The sequence below is a fragment of the Salvelinus alpinus genome, chromosome 10 (assembly GCF_045679555.1).
Source record: "Salvelinus alpinus chromosome 10, SLU_Salpinus.1, whole genome shotgun sequence".
Classification (NCBI taxonomy): Eukaryota; Metazoa; Chordata; class Actinopteri; order Salmoniformes; family Salmonidae; genus Salvelinus; species Salvelinus alpinus.
The window spans coordinates 67,327,152-67,345,637 of NC_092095.1; the positions used below are offsets into that span (position 1 = coordinate 67,327,152).

The following is an 18,486-nucleotide window of genomic DNA, read 5'->3' on the forward strand; positions in this document are numbered from 1 at the left end:
CCCACTGCGCCCAGGTCGCCACAGGAGTCGCTAGTGCGCGATGAGACAAGGATATCCCTGCCGGCCAAACCCTCCCTAACCTGGACGACGCTGGGCCAATCGTGCGCCGCCCCATGGGCCTCCCGGTTGAGGCCGGCTGCAACAGAGCCTGGACTCGAACCCAGAATCTCTGGTGGCACAGCTAGCACTGCGATGCAGTGCCTTAGACCACTGCGCCACCCGGGAGAGGGAATGGAGCATGTTGATGTTGATCATAGAAGTACCTGAGCTGAGATGTCCCCTCTACACAGAGATGTCCCCTCTACACAGAGATGTCCCCTCTACACAGAGATGTCCCCTCTACACAGAGATGTCCCCTCTACACAGAGATGTGTAGTGCCTTAGACCACTGCGCCACCCGGGAGAGGGATGCCCCCTCTACACTGAGATGCCCCCTCTACACTGAGATGCCCCCTCTACACTGAGATGCCCCCTCTACACTGAGATGCCCCCTCTACACTGAGATGCCCCCTCTACACTGAGATGCCCCCTCTACACTGAGATGCCCCCTCTACACTGAGATGCCCCCTCTACACTGAAATGCCCCCTCTACACTGAGATGCCCCCTCTACACTGAGATGCCCCCTCTACACTGAGATAGCCCCTCTACACTGAGATCTCCTGATCCTTTAATTTTACATTAATACGTTTATTTGACAATCAGAACGATGCACATTTATTAACATTTCTGTAAATGTGCCAGATTTAACCAGCCAACTAATTATCATCTGCTTATTATCAATTAGCAGGCAGCTAACTGTCATCTCTCCTCATTGGAGCAGTCGGCCAGTGGGCCTCTATGCCTATAGCCTACCTGATGTTGATGAAAGAGCCAGTGGAGAGTGGGATCCTCTCAGCCAGGAGCCCCAGCAGACGCACCCCGTCGTACAGACTGAGGGGGCTGCGGAGAAATACACATGCATTCATACACACGGACACACTCATACACACTCATACACACGGACACACTCATACACACTCATACACACTCATACACACTCATACACACGGACACACTCATACACACTCATACACACTCATACACACGGACACACTCATACACACGGACACACTCATACACACGGACACACACTCATAGACACGGACACACACTCATACACACTCATACACACTCATACACACTCATACACACTCATACAAACTCATACACACTCATACACACTCATACACACTCATACAAACTCATACACACTCATACAAACTCATACACACTCATACACACGGACACACTCATACATGCATACACACTCATACACACGGACACACAGACACACTCATACACACAGAGCACTGAAGAAAAAAGCAAAAGCACAAACACACACACATATACAGTACAACTGCAAGCAAAATCACAAACACAGATACACACACACACACACACACACACGCCGTGCCATGTACAGTCAAAGACTCTGAGACCGACACGTAGACAGACAGACAGACGCTCGCTCCTACACCAACATTCCTGTGTTTATGAACGTTAGAAGACCTTTGGTTAGTGACGATGTAGCCGTATTCCTCCTTCACATGTGTGCTCCCTCCTGGTGGTCCTTTCTTCCCCTGTGTCTCTGTTTCCCCCGGGGCCCCTGGCTCCTTCACACTGGCTCCCTCTGTGGCAGGAGGGTCCCCTACGGTGGGAGGGTTATCTGGGGAGGCTTGGAGCCCAGGGGGCGGGGCAGGAAGGGAGGTGGGGGCACCTAGCACGGGAGATTTGTCCACCTTGTGTGTCATGGCCCCCTCAGTGATCTGATGAGGAATAGGAGGAGGCACCAAACACCTTAACATTCATTATAATATGATTTAATAAATACATGTTTCATTTGAATATTACTCCAGGATATGTAAAATAGACCACTGATTTCCTCAGATTGTGGATGTTCTGCCACCTACTGTTTGTTAGATGCAACAACAACAACCAGAAAGCCTAATTATTGCCATTCTACATTTACTGTAAATGCCATTAACATTGTATAAAAAAACAAAACATTTCACATTGTTAAATAAACAACATTTATAAACCAAGAGCAATAATTTAATTTCTAGAGTTTTACTGGACTGTTTTATCTCAACTTACCTTCTTACGTGGGGCAGCACTGTTCCGGTATTTATCTGAAAAGCAAAGAATAAAGATTCTCATTACCTGACACACAGATAATAATTGTTTCAGTATCTGTAATTGTCACAGTATAATCCCACCACAAAATGTCACATTTTTCAGTCTCATTATTGGGTCAGGCCATTTTGTATAAAGATACTGCAGGTATTCCTGCAGTGTGTTGTGGTTCACAACTTGATTTCCTTTATTATATCACGGTATCTCATTTAATGAATGATACTAGTGATGTATACAGTAGTCTTGCCTTTTGAGGCCACAACTTGGAAGGGTCTTTCTGTGTGGTGAAAAGACTGTGATTTCAGACAACATTTCAGTAAGGTGTTTGCTGTAAAGTGCTGGCCCAGTGAAGGACACTACCGGTCAAAAGTTTTAGAACACCTACCCATTCAAGGGTTTTTCTTTATTTTTACATTGTAGAATAATACTGAAGACATCAAAACTATAAAATAACACATATGGAATCATGTAGTAACCAAAAAAGTGTTAAACAAATCAAAATATATTTTATATTTGAGATTCTTCAAATAGCCACCCTTTGCCTTGATGACAGCTTTGCACACTCTTGGCATTCTCTCAACCAGCTTCATGAGGTAATCACCTGGAATGCATTTCAATCAAAGTTTCTTCAAGTGCAGTCGCAAAAACCATCAAGCGTTATGATTAAACTGGCTCTCATGAAGACCACCACAGGAAAGGAAGACCCAGAATTACCTCTGCTGCAGAGGATAAATTAATTAGAGTTACCAGCCTCAGAAATTGCAGTCCAAATAAATTCTTCACAGAGTTCAAGTAACAAACAGATCTCAACATCAACTGTTCAGGGGAGACTGTGTGAATCAGGCCTTCATGGTCGAATTGCTGCAAAGAAACCACTACTAAAGGACACCAATAAGAAGAAGAGACTTGCTTGGGCCAAGAAACACAAGCAATGGACATTAGACAGGTGGAAATCTGTCCTTTGGTCTGGAGTCCAAATTGGAGATTTTTGGTTCCAACAGCTGTGTCTTTGTGAGAACGGATGATCTCCGCATGTGTATTTCCCTCCGTGAAGCACGGAGGAGGAGGTGTTATGGTGTGCGGGTGCTTTGCTGGTGACACTGTCTGTGATTTATTTAGAATTCAAGGCACACTTAACCAGCATAGCTACCACAGCATTCTGCAGGGACACGCCATTTGATGCGTTGCACAACGCATCACCGGGGGGAAACTACCTGCCCTCCAGGACACCTACACCACCCGATGTCACAGGAAGGCCAAAAAGATCATCAAGGACAACAACCACCCGAGCCACTGCCTGTTCACACCGCTACCATCCAGAAGGCGAGGTCGGTACAGGTGCATCAAAGCTGGGACAGAGAGACTGAAAAACAGCTTCTATATCAAGGCCATCAGACTGCTAAACAGCAATCACTAACTCAGAGAGGCTGCTGCCTACATTGAGACCCAATCACTGGCCACTTTAATAAATGGATCACTAGTCACTTTAAACAATGCACTCTAAATAATGCCCCTTTAATTAATAATGTTTGCATATCTTACATTACTCATATCATATGTATATACTGCATTTTATACTATCTATTGCACCTTGCCTATGCCACTCGGCCTTCGCTCATTCATATATTTAAACGTACATATTCTCATTCACCCCTTTAGATTTGTGTGTATTAGGTAGTTGTTGGGGAATTGTTAGATTACTTTTTAGATATTACTGCACTGTCGGAACTAGAAGCACAAGCATTTCGCTACACTCGCATTAACATCTGTTAACCATGTGTATGTGACCAATAAGATTTGATTTGATCCCATCTGGTGGGACTATCATTTGTTTTTCAACAGGACAATTACCTGACACACCTCCAGGGTGTGTAAGGGCTATTTTATCAAGAAGGAGAGTGATGGAGAGTTGCATCAGATGACCTGGCCTCCACAATCCCCCGACCTCAAACAAATTGAGATGGTTTGGGATGAGTCGGACCTCAGAGTGAAGGAAAAGCAGCCAACAAGTGTTCAATATATGTGGGAACTCCTTCAAGACGGTTGGAAAAGGATTCTAGGTGAAGCTGGTTGAGAGAATGCCAAGAGTGTACAAAGCTGTGATCAAGGCAAAGGGTGGCTATTTGAAGAATCTCAAATATAAAATATATTTTGTTTTGTTTAACACTTTTTTTTTGGTTACTACATGATTCCATATGTGTTATTTCATAATTTTGATGTCTTCACTATTATTCTACAATGTAGAAAATAGTACAAATAAAGAAAAACCCTTCAATGGGTAGGTGTTCGAAAACCTTTGACCCGTAGTGTAGTGCTTTGACAGGGTTCAGCTGCATGCCTGTGCTCTGACAAACCTGCTGTGTCGGTGCCCAAGTCAGTAGCACTCTCCATCTGCAGCTGTTTCAGTGCTGCAGGCAGGTTGGCCAGCTGTGGAGGGGTTAAGTCCTTCATATCGATGCCATAGTGGTCCAGGAGCAGAGCCAGTTTCTGCATGGAGTCATCTGAACAAACAGACAGGGTCATACAGAGTTAGAGGTGAGAGGTCAACAGGCAGGTGATGGAAAAAGTACAGCAGGCCAGACGTTAGGCATCCAGTGTCTCAGCCACAGCAAGCAAGAACATAAAAACAAAAAATCCTATAGACAGGGGTGCCGTATGGGGGGGACGGGGTTAGGACGATTCTAAGGGCCTGTGACTGACAGGGGCCCTTAAAAAATATTACAACATTAGGTTAAAAAAAATCTATATTAAATGATTAACCTATCATCATTAATATAATATTTTATTTACAATGTACTAATAAACTAACGGTTTATTTTTCATTTCTTGTTTTTGGCAAAAAGTAAACATCCAGAGAGCCTCTGTATTGCCCAACCCCCCTCTTTTTTTATGAAATGGTTTGATCCTGCCCCCAGGACCTTTAGACAGGTCAAAATTCACAAGGCACTACAGAGGGTAGTGCGAACAGCCCATTACATCACTGGGGCCAAGCTTCCTGCCATCCAGGACCTCTATACCAGGCGGTGTCAGAGGAAGGCCCTAAAAACTGTCAAAGACTCCAGCCACCCTAGTCATAGACTGTTCTCTCTGCTACCACACGGCAAGCGGTACCGGAGAGCCAAGTCTAGGACCAAGAGGCTTCTAAACAGCTTCTACCTCCAAGCCACAAGACTCCTGAACATCTAGTCTAATGGCTACCCAGACTATTCGCATAAAATAATACAATTTGATTTGATTTGAAACCAAGCGCGATAGGTACTTGCTAGCAGTGAATTGCGAGTGACGAGTGCCGGTGGAGCATCATGTCTCAGTTTCCTAAAGAAAAATCTGTCTTCCAAAAACGAAAAGAAAGAAAAGAAAGACAGGAGAGAGAAAAGGGCGACAGTATGTCACCCAATTTTTCACAAAAGAAGGTGGGTGTAGTCCGTGAGTGGTGGGAATTAACCTGTTAGCTTCGTCCATAGTGAAATAAGCTACTTTTGCTCCCTTAACATTAGTTACTTAATATCTTCACAGAAAATTCTGAGTGTTTACATTTCGCTCCTCTTTTAGCCGACATTTAATCAATGCAGGCAAACTTTTAGCAAGCTATTCATACTGAATCAGTTGTCCCTGCCCCTGCCTGGGGCCAGGCTCAACAGATGCAGCTTCAGACTCAGCAGCCCTGTCTCCCCATCCCCACACCCCTAAACCAGCCCTGTCTCCCCATCCCCATACCCCTAAACCAGCCCTACTCCCAACAGAAGGAGGTGAGCAGCATTGTGTTGAATGACATGTCAGTTGGCATAATTGCAGGTACTGTAATGCATTGAGGACAGGAATGTGATTCTCCAGTCAGGAAAAATCTCCCTTGACACAGAGACAGCCAATATCAGAGCCTTAAGGAAAGAGATGCAGTCTCTTAGAAATGGATGGGAGTCTCTCCTGTCTGAGGAAACACTGATTGCTACGCAATTGCGCCTCAATTTAGCAAGAAACACAGCCGCCAGAGGAAAAGGAAAAGATTCCATGATGAGACCTCTCAAGAGACACAGTGTTTTTTACTGCTATGGACAACATCATAAGTGACTTGGACACTAGGTTCCACACCACTGCAAAACACTTTGAATCATTTTCTGCTGTTCTGAAATTTGGGCAGATTAGTGAGGATAAAGTCCCTTCTGTGTGCCAACCACTGATCATGAAGTATTCCAGAGATCTAACACCGGAGTTTCAAAATGAAGTAAGACACCTGAACACTGTATTTGCTGCCACTTTCCCCCCTAACGTGTCCCCTCTTGGTCTCCTGAATGCAATTTGTAAGATGAAGCTTGCAAAGCATTTTTGGAGAAGTGTGCATTGCTTTATGTATATTTTTGGTGGCGAGAGAGCTTTCAGTAAGCTAAAACTGATTAAAAAAACTATTTGAGGTCCACTATGTCCCAGGACAGGCTTTGCAGTCTTGCCATGCTGTCCATTGAGTCAGTTAGCTAGAAAGCTTTACTTCAAAGACTTGATCAGTGGCTTTGCTAGCAAGAAGGCTCGGCGCTGGGCCCTTGGTAAGTAAGGCTGAGCAAGGGCCAGTGATAAGTGTTAAATGGCTATGGATATTGGATCACTACACACATGATGCCCACAGGCTGAGAACAAGACTTAGAACAAGATATAACTCAAAGTAATGGCTGGATTGCCATACAATTTGTTGGTACAATCAAGACCCCAAGTGGAAGAAACCTATTGATTTGGTGACCTCTTGACCTTTCCTCTAGCACCACCATCAGGCCTTTTCATTTCCATTTTGTTTTTCATTTCTACTTTTACAGCTGCTTATTTTCTAGTTGGTATGTATACTTAGTTCAAAAATCTGCTGCTGATTTTATTATTTTGTTTGTTATATCATTCTATAGATGATAATGTTAATTTATTTTAATTGAAGAGGTTAATGTATATTTAAGTTATATTTATTTTAAGTTATTCATTAATGTTAAGAGATTTTTCCATTGAAAAATTTTCCAATTCACATTACATTTAGACTGTAAAAGATGGCCTTTAGCACATTTCTTATAGAGGGTATCAGCCTTGCATCAAATAGTGAATTCCACTGTATGCAGAATGTTGCATGCATGTCTGCACAGTGTTATATTTTCACAGCTCACTGTCAGTAAATATTGGACTACAAGAGAGTTGCAAGCCTGCAAAGCTAGAGTTATTTAAAGCGTTGAATGGGTCGATTGGGTTCTGGAGGTATGTGGTTACAGCAATTGCGCAGGGTTGGTGTGGCCTGTGGTGGTGGGGCCCAATGTGATATATTTTCATGTGGCACCCACCCACCCACCCAGTGGAGGCTGCTGAGGAGAGAACTGCTCATAATAATGGCTGGAACAGAGTGAATGGAATGGCATCAAACATGGAAACCATGGAAACCATGCATTTGATGTATCTTTGACACTATTCCATTGATTCCGCTCCAGTCATTGCCACGAGCCCGTCCTCCCCAATTAAGGTGCCACCAACCTCCTGTGACACACACAAAACCCCAAAAAACCCACCCCCACACACACACACTGACTGCCACACACTCACCATCTAATCCAGCCAGCGATCCGTAGTCCTTCTGAGCTTTCCTCTGCGTTTGATCCAGCTGCTGCTGCTTGCGGACCTCCACGTCCTGCTGGGAAACGTAGTCCTCTGCGTAGTCCAGAGGGAAGTCCAGGTCCTGGTACAAGGGAGAGGTAGAGATCGGTGTTGCTGCCCCACGGTGGCGGGAGGCCGGCTGGGCGGGGGAGGAGAGGTACAGGGAGACCAGGTCCTGGAGCACCTGGCGGTCTCGGTCCTGGGGGCGGGACCCTTTACCCCCGGCGTGAGAAGAAGGGCGGGGGAAACCACCACCCTCCAGAGAGTTAAGAGAGCGCTCCTCGTCATCCTGGTAACCATACTGCTGCTTAATAAACCCATAAATAGACACAGAGATGCCCTCTGGGAAAAGGAATTGATACAATCTACTGTATTTGTATTTATTATGGATCCCCATTAGCTTCCTGGGGTCCAGCAAAATTAAGGCAGTTTATACAATTTTAAAAACATTACAATACATTCACAGATTTCACAACCCACTGTGTGCCCTCAGGCCCCTACTCTACAACTACCACATATCTACAGTACTAAATCCATGTGAACGTGTGTGTATAGTGCTTATGTTATCATGTGTGTGTGTATGCATGTGTCTGTGCCTATGTTTGTGTTGCTTCACAGTCCCCGCTGTTCCATAAGGTGTATTTTTACCTGTTTTTAAAAATCTAACTTTACTGCTCGCATCAGTTACCTGATGTGGAATAGAGTTCCATGGCTCTATGCATTTTTTTTATTAAAATGTAACCTTTATTTAACTAGACAAGTCAGTTAAGAACAAATTCTTATTTACAATGACAGCTTACCGGGGAACAGTGGGTTAACTGCCTTGTTCAGGGGCAGAATGACAGATTTTTACCTTCAATCCAGAAACCTTTCGGTTACTGGACCAACTTTCTAATCACCAGGCTACCTGCCGCCCCATGTAGTTCTGTGCACCTCCCATAGTCTGTTCTGGACTTGGGGACTGTGAAGAGACCTCGTGGCATGTCTTGTGGGGTATTATATGGTATTTATCTAGAGTGTATTTATATCATAGTATCTATCTACTGTAGAGATTAAGTGTATTTACACCATACTACTCATAGTTATATGGTATAGTGTATTTACACCATACTGCTCATAGTTATATGGTATCTATCTACAGTGTATTTACATCATAGTTCTATGGTATCTATCTACAGTGTATTTATATCATAGTTATATGGTATCTATCACAGTGTATTTATATCATTGTTATATGGTATCTATCTACATTGTATTTACACCATACTACTCATAGTTATATGGTATCTATCTACAGTGTATTTATATCATAGTTATATGGTATCTATCTACAGTGTATTTATATCATAGTTATATGGTATCTATCTACAGTGTATTTATATCATAGTTATATGGTATCTATCTACAGTGTATTTATATCATAGTTATATGGTATCTATCTACAGTGTATTTACACCATACTACTCATAGTTATATGGTATCTATCTACAGTGTATTTATATCATAGTTATATGGTATCTATCTACAGTGTATTTATATCATAGTTATATGGTATCTATCTACAGTGTATTTACATCATACGACTCATAGTTATATGGTATCTATCTACAGTGTATTTATATCATAGTTATATGGTATCTATCTACAGTGTATTTATATCATAGTTATATGGTATCTATCTACAGTGTATTTACACCATACTACTCATAGTTATATGGTATCTATCTACAGTGTATTTATATCATAGTTATATGGTATCTATCTACAGTGTATTTATATCATAGTTATATGGTATCTATCTACATTGTATTTACACCATACTACTCACAGTTATATGGTATCTATCTACAGTGTATTTACATCATAGTTATATGGTATCTATCTACAGTGTATTTATATCATAGTTATATGGTATCTATCTACAGTGTATTTACATCATACGACTCATAGTTATATGGTATCTATGTACAGTGTATTTACATCATAGTTATATGGTATCTATCTACAGTGTATTTACACCATACTACTCATAGTTATATGGTATCTATCTACAGTGTATTTACACCATACTACTCATAGTTATATGGTATCTATCTACAGTGTATTTATATCATAGTTCTATGGTATCTATCTACAGTGTATTTATATCATAGTTCTATGGTATCTATCTACAGTGTATTTATATCATAGTTATATGGTATCTATCTACAGTGTATTTATATCATAGTTATATGGTATCTATCTACAGTGTATTTATATCATAGTTATATGGTATCTATCTACAGTGTATTTACACCATACTACTCATAGTTATATGGTATCTATCTACAGTGTATTTATATCATAGTTATATGGTATCTATCTACATTGTATTTATATCATAGTTATATGGTATCTATCTACATTGTATTTACACCATACTACTCACAGTTATATGGTATCTATCTACAGTGTATTTACATCATAGTTATATGGTATCTATCTACAGTGTATTTATATCATAGTTATATGGTATCTATCTACAGTGTATTTACATCATACGACTCATAGTTATATGGTATCTATGTACAGTGTATTTACATCATAGTTATATGGTATCTATCTACAGTGTATTTACACCATACTACTCATAGTTATATGGTATCTATCTACAGTGTATTTACACCATACTACTCATAGTTATATGGTATCTATCTACAGTGTATTTATATCATAGTTCTATGGTATCTATCTACAGTGTATTTATATCATAGTTCTATGGTATCTATCTACAGTGTATTTATATCATAGTTATATGGTATCTATCTACAGTGTATTTATATCATAGTTATATGGTATCTATCTACAGTGTATTTACACCATACTGCTCATAGTTCTATGGTATCTATCTACAGTGTATTTATATCATAGTTATATGGTATCTACCTACAGTGTATTTACATCATACGACTCATAGTTATATAGTATCTATGTACTGTATATACATTCATACACACATGAACTGTATGTGGTAATAGTAGTTGTGTGTATGAATGTATATATAGTAGATAGATACCATATAACTATGATATAAATACACTGTAGATAGATACCAAATAACTGTGAGTCGTATGATATAAATACACTCTAGATGTGTGTGTGTGTGTGTGTGTGTGTGTGTGTGTGTGTGTGTGTGTGTGTGTGTGTGTGTGTGTGTGTGTGTGTGTGTGTGTGTGTGTGTGTGTGTGTGTGTGTGTGTGTGTGTGTGTGTGTGTGTGTGTGTGTGTGTGTGTGTGTGTCCATTCCCACCTGGCGGTAGGTGTAAGGGTCCAGAGTTTGCATGTGGAGGGACTGGGAGTCCTTGGGGGGATCCACGATCATGTAGTCCAGGTAACTCTGCATCAGGTCTGGGTTGGGATCGTCCCCTTGAACCTTGGTCCTGGAGCTGGGAGGATACTGCATCTTGGAAAGATGGGCATTCTGCACAGGTTCTGAGGACCTGAGAGATACAGTATGAATGGAGAATATCAGAATAAGGCCAACCCCTTAGCACTTGCAGACCCTCATAGGCGACATAGCTTCCCTCACTCACAATAACTCAACTTCCAAGTCATCCTGCACCTGTCTAAAAATGGCTTCCCTCTACTGCAGGAGTATTTGACCACAGTCCTCTGAGGATGGCTTCCCTCTACTGCAGGAGTATTTGACTCCAGTCCTCTGAGGATGGCTTCCCTCTACTGCAGGAGTATTTGACTCCAGTCCTCTGAGGATGGCTTCCCTCTACTGCAGGAGTATTTGACTCCAGTCCTCTGAGGATGGCTTCCATCTACTGCAGGAGTATTTGACCACAGTCCTCTGAGGATGGCTTCCATCTACTGCAGGAGTATTTGACTCCAGTCCTCTGAGGATGGCTTTCCTCTGCTGCAGGAGTATTTGACCACAGTCCTCTGAGGATGGCTTCCATCTACTGCAGGAGTATTTGACCACAGTCCTCTGAGGATGGCTTCCCTCTACTGCAGGAGTATTTGACCACAGTCCTCTGAGGATGGCCTCCCTCTACTGCAGGAGTATTTGACTCCAGTCCTCTGAGGATGGCTTCCCTCTGCTGCAGGAGTATTTGACTCCACTCCTCTGAGGATGGCTTCCATCTACTGCAGGAGTATTTGACCACAGTCCTCTGAGGATGGCTTCCATCTACTGCAGGAGTATTTGACCACAGTCCTCTGAGGATGGCTTCCATCTACTGCAGGAGTATTTGACCACAGTCCTCTGAGGATGGCTTCCATCTACTGCAGGAGTATTTGACTCCAGTCCTCTGAGGATGGCTTTCCTCTGCTGCAGGAGTATTTGACCACAGTCCTCTGAGGATGGCTTCCATCTACTGCAGGAGTATTTGACCACAGTCCTCTGAGGATGGCTTCCCTCTACTGCAGGAGTATTTGACCACAGTCCTCTGAGGATGGCCTCCCTCTACTGCAGGAGTATTTGACTCCAGTCCTCTGAGGATGGCTTCCCTCTGCTGCAGGAGTATTTGACTCCACTCCTCTGAGGATGGCTTCCCTCTACTGCAGGAGTATTTGACTCCACTCCTCTGAGGATGGCTTCCCTCTACTGCAGGAGTATTTGACTCCAGTCCTCTGAGGATGGCTTCCCTCTACTGCAGGAGTATTTGACTCCAGTCCTCTGAGGATGGCTTCCCTCTACTGCAGGAGTATTTGACTCCAGTCCTCTGAGGATGGCTTCCCTCTACTGCAGGAGTATTTGACCACAGTCCTCTGAGGATGGCTTCCATCTACTGCAGGAGTATTTGACCACAGTCCTCTGAGGATGGCTTCCATCTACTGCAGGAGTATTTGACTCCAGTCCTCTGAGGATGGCTTTCCTCTGCTGCAGGAGTATTTGACCACAGTCCTCTGAGGATGGCTTCCATCTACTGCAGGAGTATTTGACCACAGTCCTCTGAGGATGGCTTCCCTCTACTGCAGGAGTATTTGACCACAGTCCTCTGAGGATGGCCTCCCTCTACTGCAGGAGTATTTGACTCCAGTCCTCTGAGGATGGCTTCCCTCTGCTGCAGGAGTATTTGACTCCACTCCTCTGAGGATGGCTTCCCTCTACTGCAGGAGTATTTGACTCCACTCCTCTGAGGATGGCTTCCCTCTACTGCAGGAGTATTTGACTCCAGTCCTCTGAGGATGGCTTCCCTCTACTGCAGGAGTATTTGACTCCAGTCCTCTGAGGATGGCTTCCCTCTACTGCAGGAGTATTTGACTCCAGTCCTCTGAGGATGGCTTCCCTCTACTGTAGGAGTATTTGACTCCAGTCCTCTGAGGGCCACTTTCTCTAACAACATTTGAGTGTGACTTAGTCTACTTGTGCTGTATGTCAGACTCTCAGTGACAGTAACCGACTGTCTGGTTAGGTCACTCATCAATGGGACCACAATGGAAATAAGTATCTGAATGAATTGTGCTATTCCGACCACGTTAAAAAATATATACATGTACTGTGTGTATACGTTTTTAACTGACAAATAAAACCAACCAATCAACCAACTACCAGTGGAAGAGAGAGACGCAGAGGCGGTGGCCTGTCCCTCATGGACTGGATTTTAAACATCTCTTCTCTAAACTCAAAGCTCTGCTTCTGGGGTTTTCTAAAGGTCTCTTCCTAATCTCACAACCTTTCCTGGCTGCTATTACAAAACAATTCCCCCATTGAGTCACAGACCTTCCTGTGAAAATCTGCAGACAATAAATGGAACAGATGTAATTATAGATTTGCTTTTAATTATAGTCAACAGAGCAGGAGACTCACTGAGACGAGGGGTTGTCATGCCGTCCAGACGGGGGGCGGGTCAGTGAAACACGGCTCAGCTCCTTGCGAATGACGTACTGGGTGATGTCATCCTGCCAGGACAATCCTGCACAGCCATAGGCCGATACAGATGTCAATCACAGTAGTCATAGATGTAACCTGGTAACTTGAGGAGTGTGACCTTATAGAGCCCTCAGCCCTGTTGCCGTGGTAGCAGATGATACCTGATTATCTGTTCATTATCTTTACCACCATCACTAAGGTAACAGTTGACTTTTACAACCACACTCTGAACCTAACAACCTTTGTGGGAATGGGTTAGTGAGTATGCATGGAGTATGGATATGTCTATATGTGGCTATGTGTGTGTGTGTGTGTGTGTGTGTGTGTGTGTGTGTGTGTGTGTACATGTGTGTGTGACTTTAATTACCTTGCATCATCAGTTCCTTGAGCACTTCCTGTAGTCTGTGCAGCACAGGCACTGACACCTCATACAGAACCCTCTCCTGCTGTGGCAGCAGACATTGGCCAAACAGCCCATCTACAGAATATATAGAGAACACAGCAGAACACATCAGAACACATCAGAACCCTCTCCTGCTGGGGCAGCAGACATTGGCCAAACAGCCCATCTACAGAGTACAGAGAACACATCAGAACCCTCTCCTACTGGGGCAGCAGACATATCTACAAAGCACAGAGAACACAACAGAACACACACACCCATGCATGCACATAAACACACATATGCACGCGCACACAACTATGGTGATGTTTGTAGATGTGTGAGTGGGTCTCGATGAGTCATCGCCCAGCTCTATTCTCTCTCTCACCCATTCTCTCTCTAACATACACATGGGGGAGAGACACTGCCGTCAGCCGGGTGATGTCACTGTTGCCATGGAAACGGTGGGAAAGAGACGTGATTGGTGAAGAGCAGGTTGACGGAGAGAGGCCGTGTGTTTACACACCGATGCTCAGAGTGTGCCTCATCGTACATGAAGGCACACACGCTCACACACACATTTGCACACATGCAGTTCTGTAGACAAAAATCAGGAAACACATGACGACTGCCATTGAGTTAATTGAGTATGAATAATGTAGTATTTCCTATAAGACAGTAGAACACCTGCCCATCACAACAGTTGAACTGGTTAACGTCCCAAATGGCAGTATAGTGCACTACTGGATAGTGCACTACTTCTGCCCAGGGTCCATAGAATAGGGTGCCATTTGGGATGCACCCTGGAACTGGGGAGCAAATATCATTTTAAAGACAGGATGTGACTGGTTACAGATTAAACAACAGATTCCAAGAGACAAGGTGGGTGAAACAAGGGGGGATGAGACAAGGGGGGTGGAACAAGGGGGGTGAAACAAGGGGGGTGAAACACGGGGGGATGAGACAAGGGGGGTGGAACAAGGGGGGTAAACAAGGGGGGTGAAACACGGGGGGGATGAGACAAGGGGGGTGGAACAAGGGGGGTGAAACAAGGGGGGTGAAACACGGGGGGGATGAGACAAGGGGGGTGGAACAAGGGGGGTGAAACAAGGGGGGTGAAACACGGGGGGATGAGACAAGGGGGGTGGAACAAGGGGGGATGAGACAAGGGGGGTGGAACAAGGGGGGTGAAACACGGGGGGTTGAGACAAGGGGGGTGGAACAAGGGGGGTGAAACAAGGGGGGTGAAACACGGGGGGATGAGACAAGGGGGGATGAGACAAGGGGGGGATGAGACAAGGGGGATGAATGAAGGAGGGAAGACATAACGGACGAGGGGGGAAGGAAAGAGATACAGGGTTCAATGTGTGCTGTAGGTTTTACTCTTAGCGGACTGCTTGTTTTAATACAGGGTGTCAAACTCTAGTCCTCCAACGCAGAGAGGAAGAGGCGAAGAGAGAGGGTTTACTCCACCCAAAGTCTGTCCAAGAAAATAAAACCAGGAAGTGAGGAATTTTTGTGTGGAGATCAATAAGAGAGTGTCGAATTTGGTCAACACACATTTTTATTGCTAATTTGCTACGTGAGGCTTATTCGATCGAATAGAGGTTTCGTAATGGTTAGGTTGTTATGAATGAACTGACATAAGTGGACACATGTAGCATTTTGGCAACTTTATATGGAGTTTTGCCTGTTGTTCACAAGCGTATCTGTCCTCTGATTGGCTAGAATAGTGCCACCTAACACAAATGACTGATGATTGGCTGAGAGAAATTGATGATAAAATGATTGTGGGGGCTGTCTTGTTCGACTTCAGTGCAGCTTTTGACATTATTGTGTTATGGCTTTACACCCCCTGCTATAATGTGGTTAAAGAGTTACTTGTCTAACATAACACGGAGGGTGTTCTTTAATGGAAGCCTATCAAATATAATCCAGTTAGAATCAGGAATTCCCCAGGGTAGCTGTTTAGGTCCCTTGCTTTTTCAATTTTTACTTTGAGTAAAGCCAGAGTTTCTATGTATGCGGATGACTCAACACTATACACGTCAGCTACTACAGCGACTGAAATGACTGCAACACTCAACAAAGAGCTGCAGTTAGTTTCAGAGTGTGTGGCAAGGAATAAGCCCTAAATATTTCTAAAACTAAAAGCATTGTATTTGGAACAAAAACCTCACTAAACCCTAAACCTCAACTAAATCTTGTAATAAATAATGTGGAAATTGAGCAAGTTGAGATGACTTAACTGCTTGGAGAAACACTAGATTGTAAACTGTCATGGTCAAAACATATTGATGCAGTAGTAGCTAAGACGGGGAGAGGTCTGTCCATAATAAAGCACTGCTCTGCCTTCTTAACAACACTATCAACAAGACAGGTCCTACATGCGCTAGTTTTGTCGCACCTGGACTACTGTTCAGTCATGTGGTCAGGAGCCACAAAAAAGGACTTCAGAAAATTGCAATTGGCTCAGAACAGGGCAGCACAGCTGGCCCTTGGATGTACACAGAGAGCTAATATTAATAATATGCATGTCAATCTCTCCTGGCTGAAAGTGGAGGAGAGATTGACTTCATCACTACTTTTATTTATGAGAGGTATTGACATGTTGAATGCACCGAGCTGTCTGTATAAACTACTGGCACACAGCTCGGATGTCACGGCTGTTGAAGGAACTGGACCAAGGTGCAGCGTGGTAAGCGTACATTTTCTTTAATAAAGAATGACGGCGACAAAAAACAATAAACCATACAAAAACAAACCGTGAAACTCAAAGGCTATGTGCCCTAAACAAAGTCAACTTCCCAAACAAAACACAGGTGGAAAAAGGGCTACCTAAGTATGGTTCAGAATCAGAGACAACGATAGACAGCTGTCCCTGATTGAGAACCATACCCGGCCAAAACATAGAAATAGAAAATCATAGAAAAACAAAACGTAGAATGCCCACCCCAAATCACACCCTGACCAAACCAAAAAGAGACATAAAAAGGATCTCTAAGGCCAGGGCGTGACATCGGACATCCATGCATACCCCACAAGACATGCCACCAGAGGTCTCTTCACGCTCCCCAAGTCTATGGAAGGCACACAGTACTACATAGAGCCATGACTACATGGAACTCTATTCCACATCAAGTAACTGAGGCAAGCAGTAAAATTACATTTAAAAAAGATTAAAAAACACCTTATGGAACAGCCGGGACTGTGAAGCAACACAAACATTGGCACACACACACACACACACAATCACACACACACACACAGATTTAGTACTGTAGATATGTGGTAGTGGTGGAGTAGGGACCTCAGGGCACACGGTGTGTTGTGAAATCTGTGAATGTATTGTAATGTTTTAAAATTGTATAAACTGCCTTAATTTTGCAGCTAATGGGGATCCATAGTAAATACAAATACCTGATCTCGACTCCTCCTGCCTGCCTTCCATCTTTGAGGACATGTATTTCCATTGTTAGAGCGGTCACTCGACCATCTTGTCAATATAATAGAAAATCTTCATCAAGCGTCAAAGTCTCTTCCTGTTTCCGTTTCAACTTATTGATAAATTACTGTTACTGATTGGCTGGAGGCTACACACCTGATTTCCCAGCTCTAGACCACAGAGTGATTGGACATTTGTGTAGCCTCCAGCCAATCAGTAACAGTTGAAATGGAAACCGGAAGAGACTTTGGCACACGAGGACTAAGAATTTGACACCCCTGTCTTATTAAAGAACTGCCAACACCTCCTGGGGTGTCTGGTAACAGTGAGATGATTGTATAGTGAGACGACGTGAAGAAGATGGGTTAGATAGAGAGATGGTGTTATCATGTCATACTGACCATCTGAGCAGGGCTGGTCTCTGGGGCAGAGCTTCTTTTCAAACAGACAGCCTGAGAAGCACATGGAGAGGGGGAGGAGAAAGGGCGAGAGAGAGGAAAAGAGAGAGAGAAAGACAGAGAAAGAGGGAGGGGGGAAGAACAGAGAGAGATCGAGAGGGAGGAAGAGACAGAGAGAGGAGGAAGGGAGAGAGAGAGAGATTTTCTATTTCAGATTTTCTGGCAATTGACAATACGTCATGACAATAATATACCCTTGAATTAAACTGGGGGAGGGAAATGAGAGAGAGAGAGAAAGAAGAGCCGTTAAATTCTACAACCACCTAAAAAGAAGCGATTCCCAAACCTTTCATCACAAAGCCTTCACCTACAGATCGATGAACCTGGAGAAGAGTCCCTAAGCAAGCTGGTCCTGGGGCTCTGTTCACAAACACAAACAAAGCCCCAGGACAGCAACACAATTAGATCCAACCAAATCATGAGAAAACAAAAAGATAATTACTTGACACATAGGAAAGAATTAACAAAAAAACAGAGGAAACTAGAATGCTATTTGGCCCTAACAGAGAATACACAGTGGCAGAATACCTGACCACTGTGACTGACTATTGAGAAA

At 43.5% G+C, this 18,486-nt stretch overlaps 1 protein-coding gene across 7 annotated transcripts in view; it reads right to left on the reverse strand.

Annotated features, from left to right (window-relative positions):
* LOC139532686 (receptor-type tyrosine-protein phosphatase-like N) overlaps positions 1-17,952 on the reverse strand; it is a 32,359-nt gene extending 14,407 nt beyond the window's left edge. For 3 of the 7 annotated variants that reach the window (XR_011666633.1, XR_011666634.1, XM_071330614.1), the window contains exons 1-9: positions 17,874-17,952; positions 14,013-14,123; positions 13,583-13,688; positions 11,075-11,264; positions 7,736-8,093; positions 4,528-4,674; positions 2,135-2,169; positions 1,550-1,806; positions 854-940 (exon numbers count right to left, since the gene is read on the reverse strand). Coding sequence is in view for 5 of the 7 variants with exons in the window: in XM_071330614.1 (XP_071186715.1) it covers positions 854-940; positions 1,550-1,806; positions 2,135-2,169; positions 4,528-4,674; positions 7,736-8,093; positions 11,075-11,264; positions 13,583-13,688; positions 14,013-14,123; positions 17,874-17,937 (1,355 nt within the window). In the remaining 2 variants the exon portion in view is untranslated. The remainder of the gene's footprint in view (positions 1-853; positions 941-1,549; positions 1,807-2,134; positions 2,170-4,527; positions 4,675-7,735; positions 8,094-11,074; positions 11,265-13,582; positions 13,689-14,012; positions 14,124-17,873) is intronic. The other 4 variants (XM_071330616.1, XM_071330615.1, XM_071330618.1 and 1 more) reach the window with 4 other exon arrangements.
* Positions 17,953-18,486: the final 534 nt, after the last annotated feature.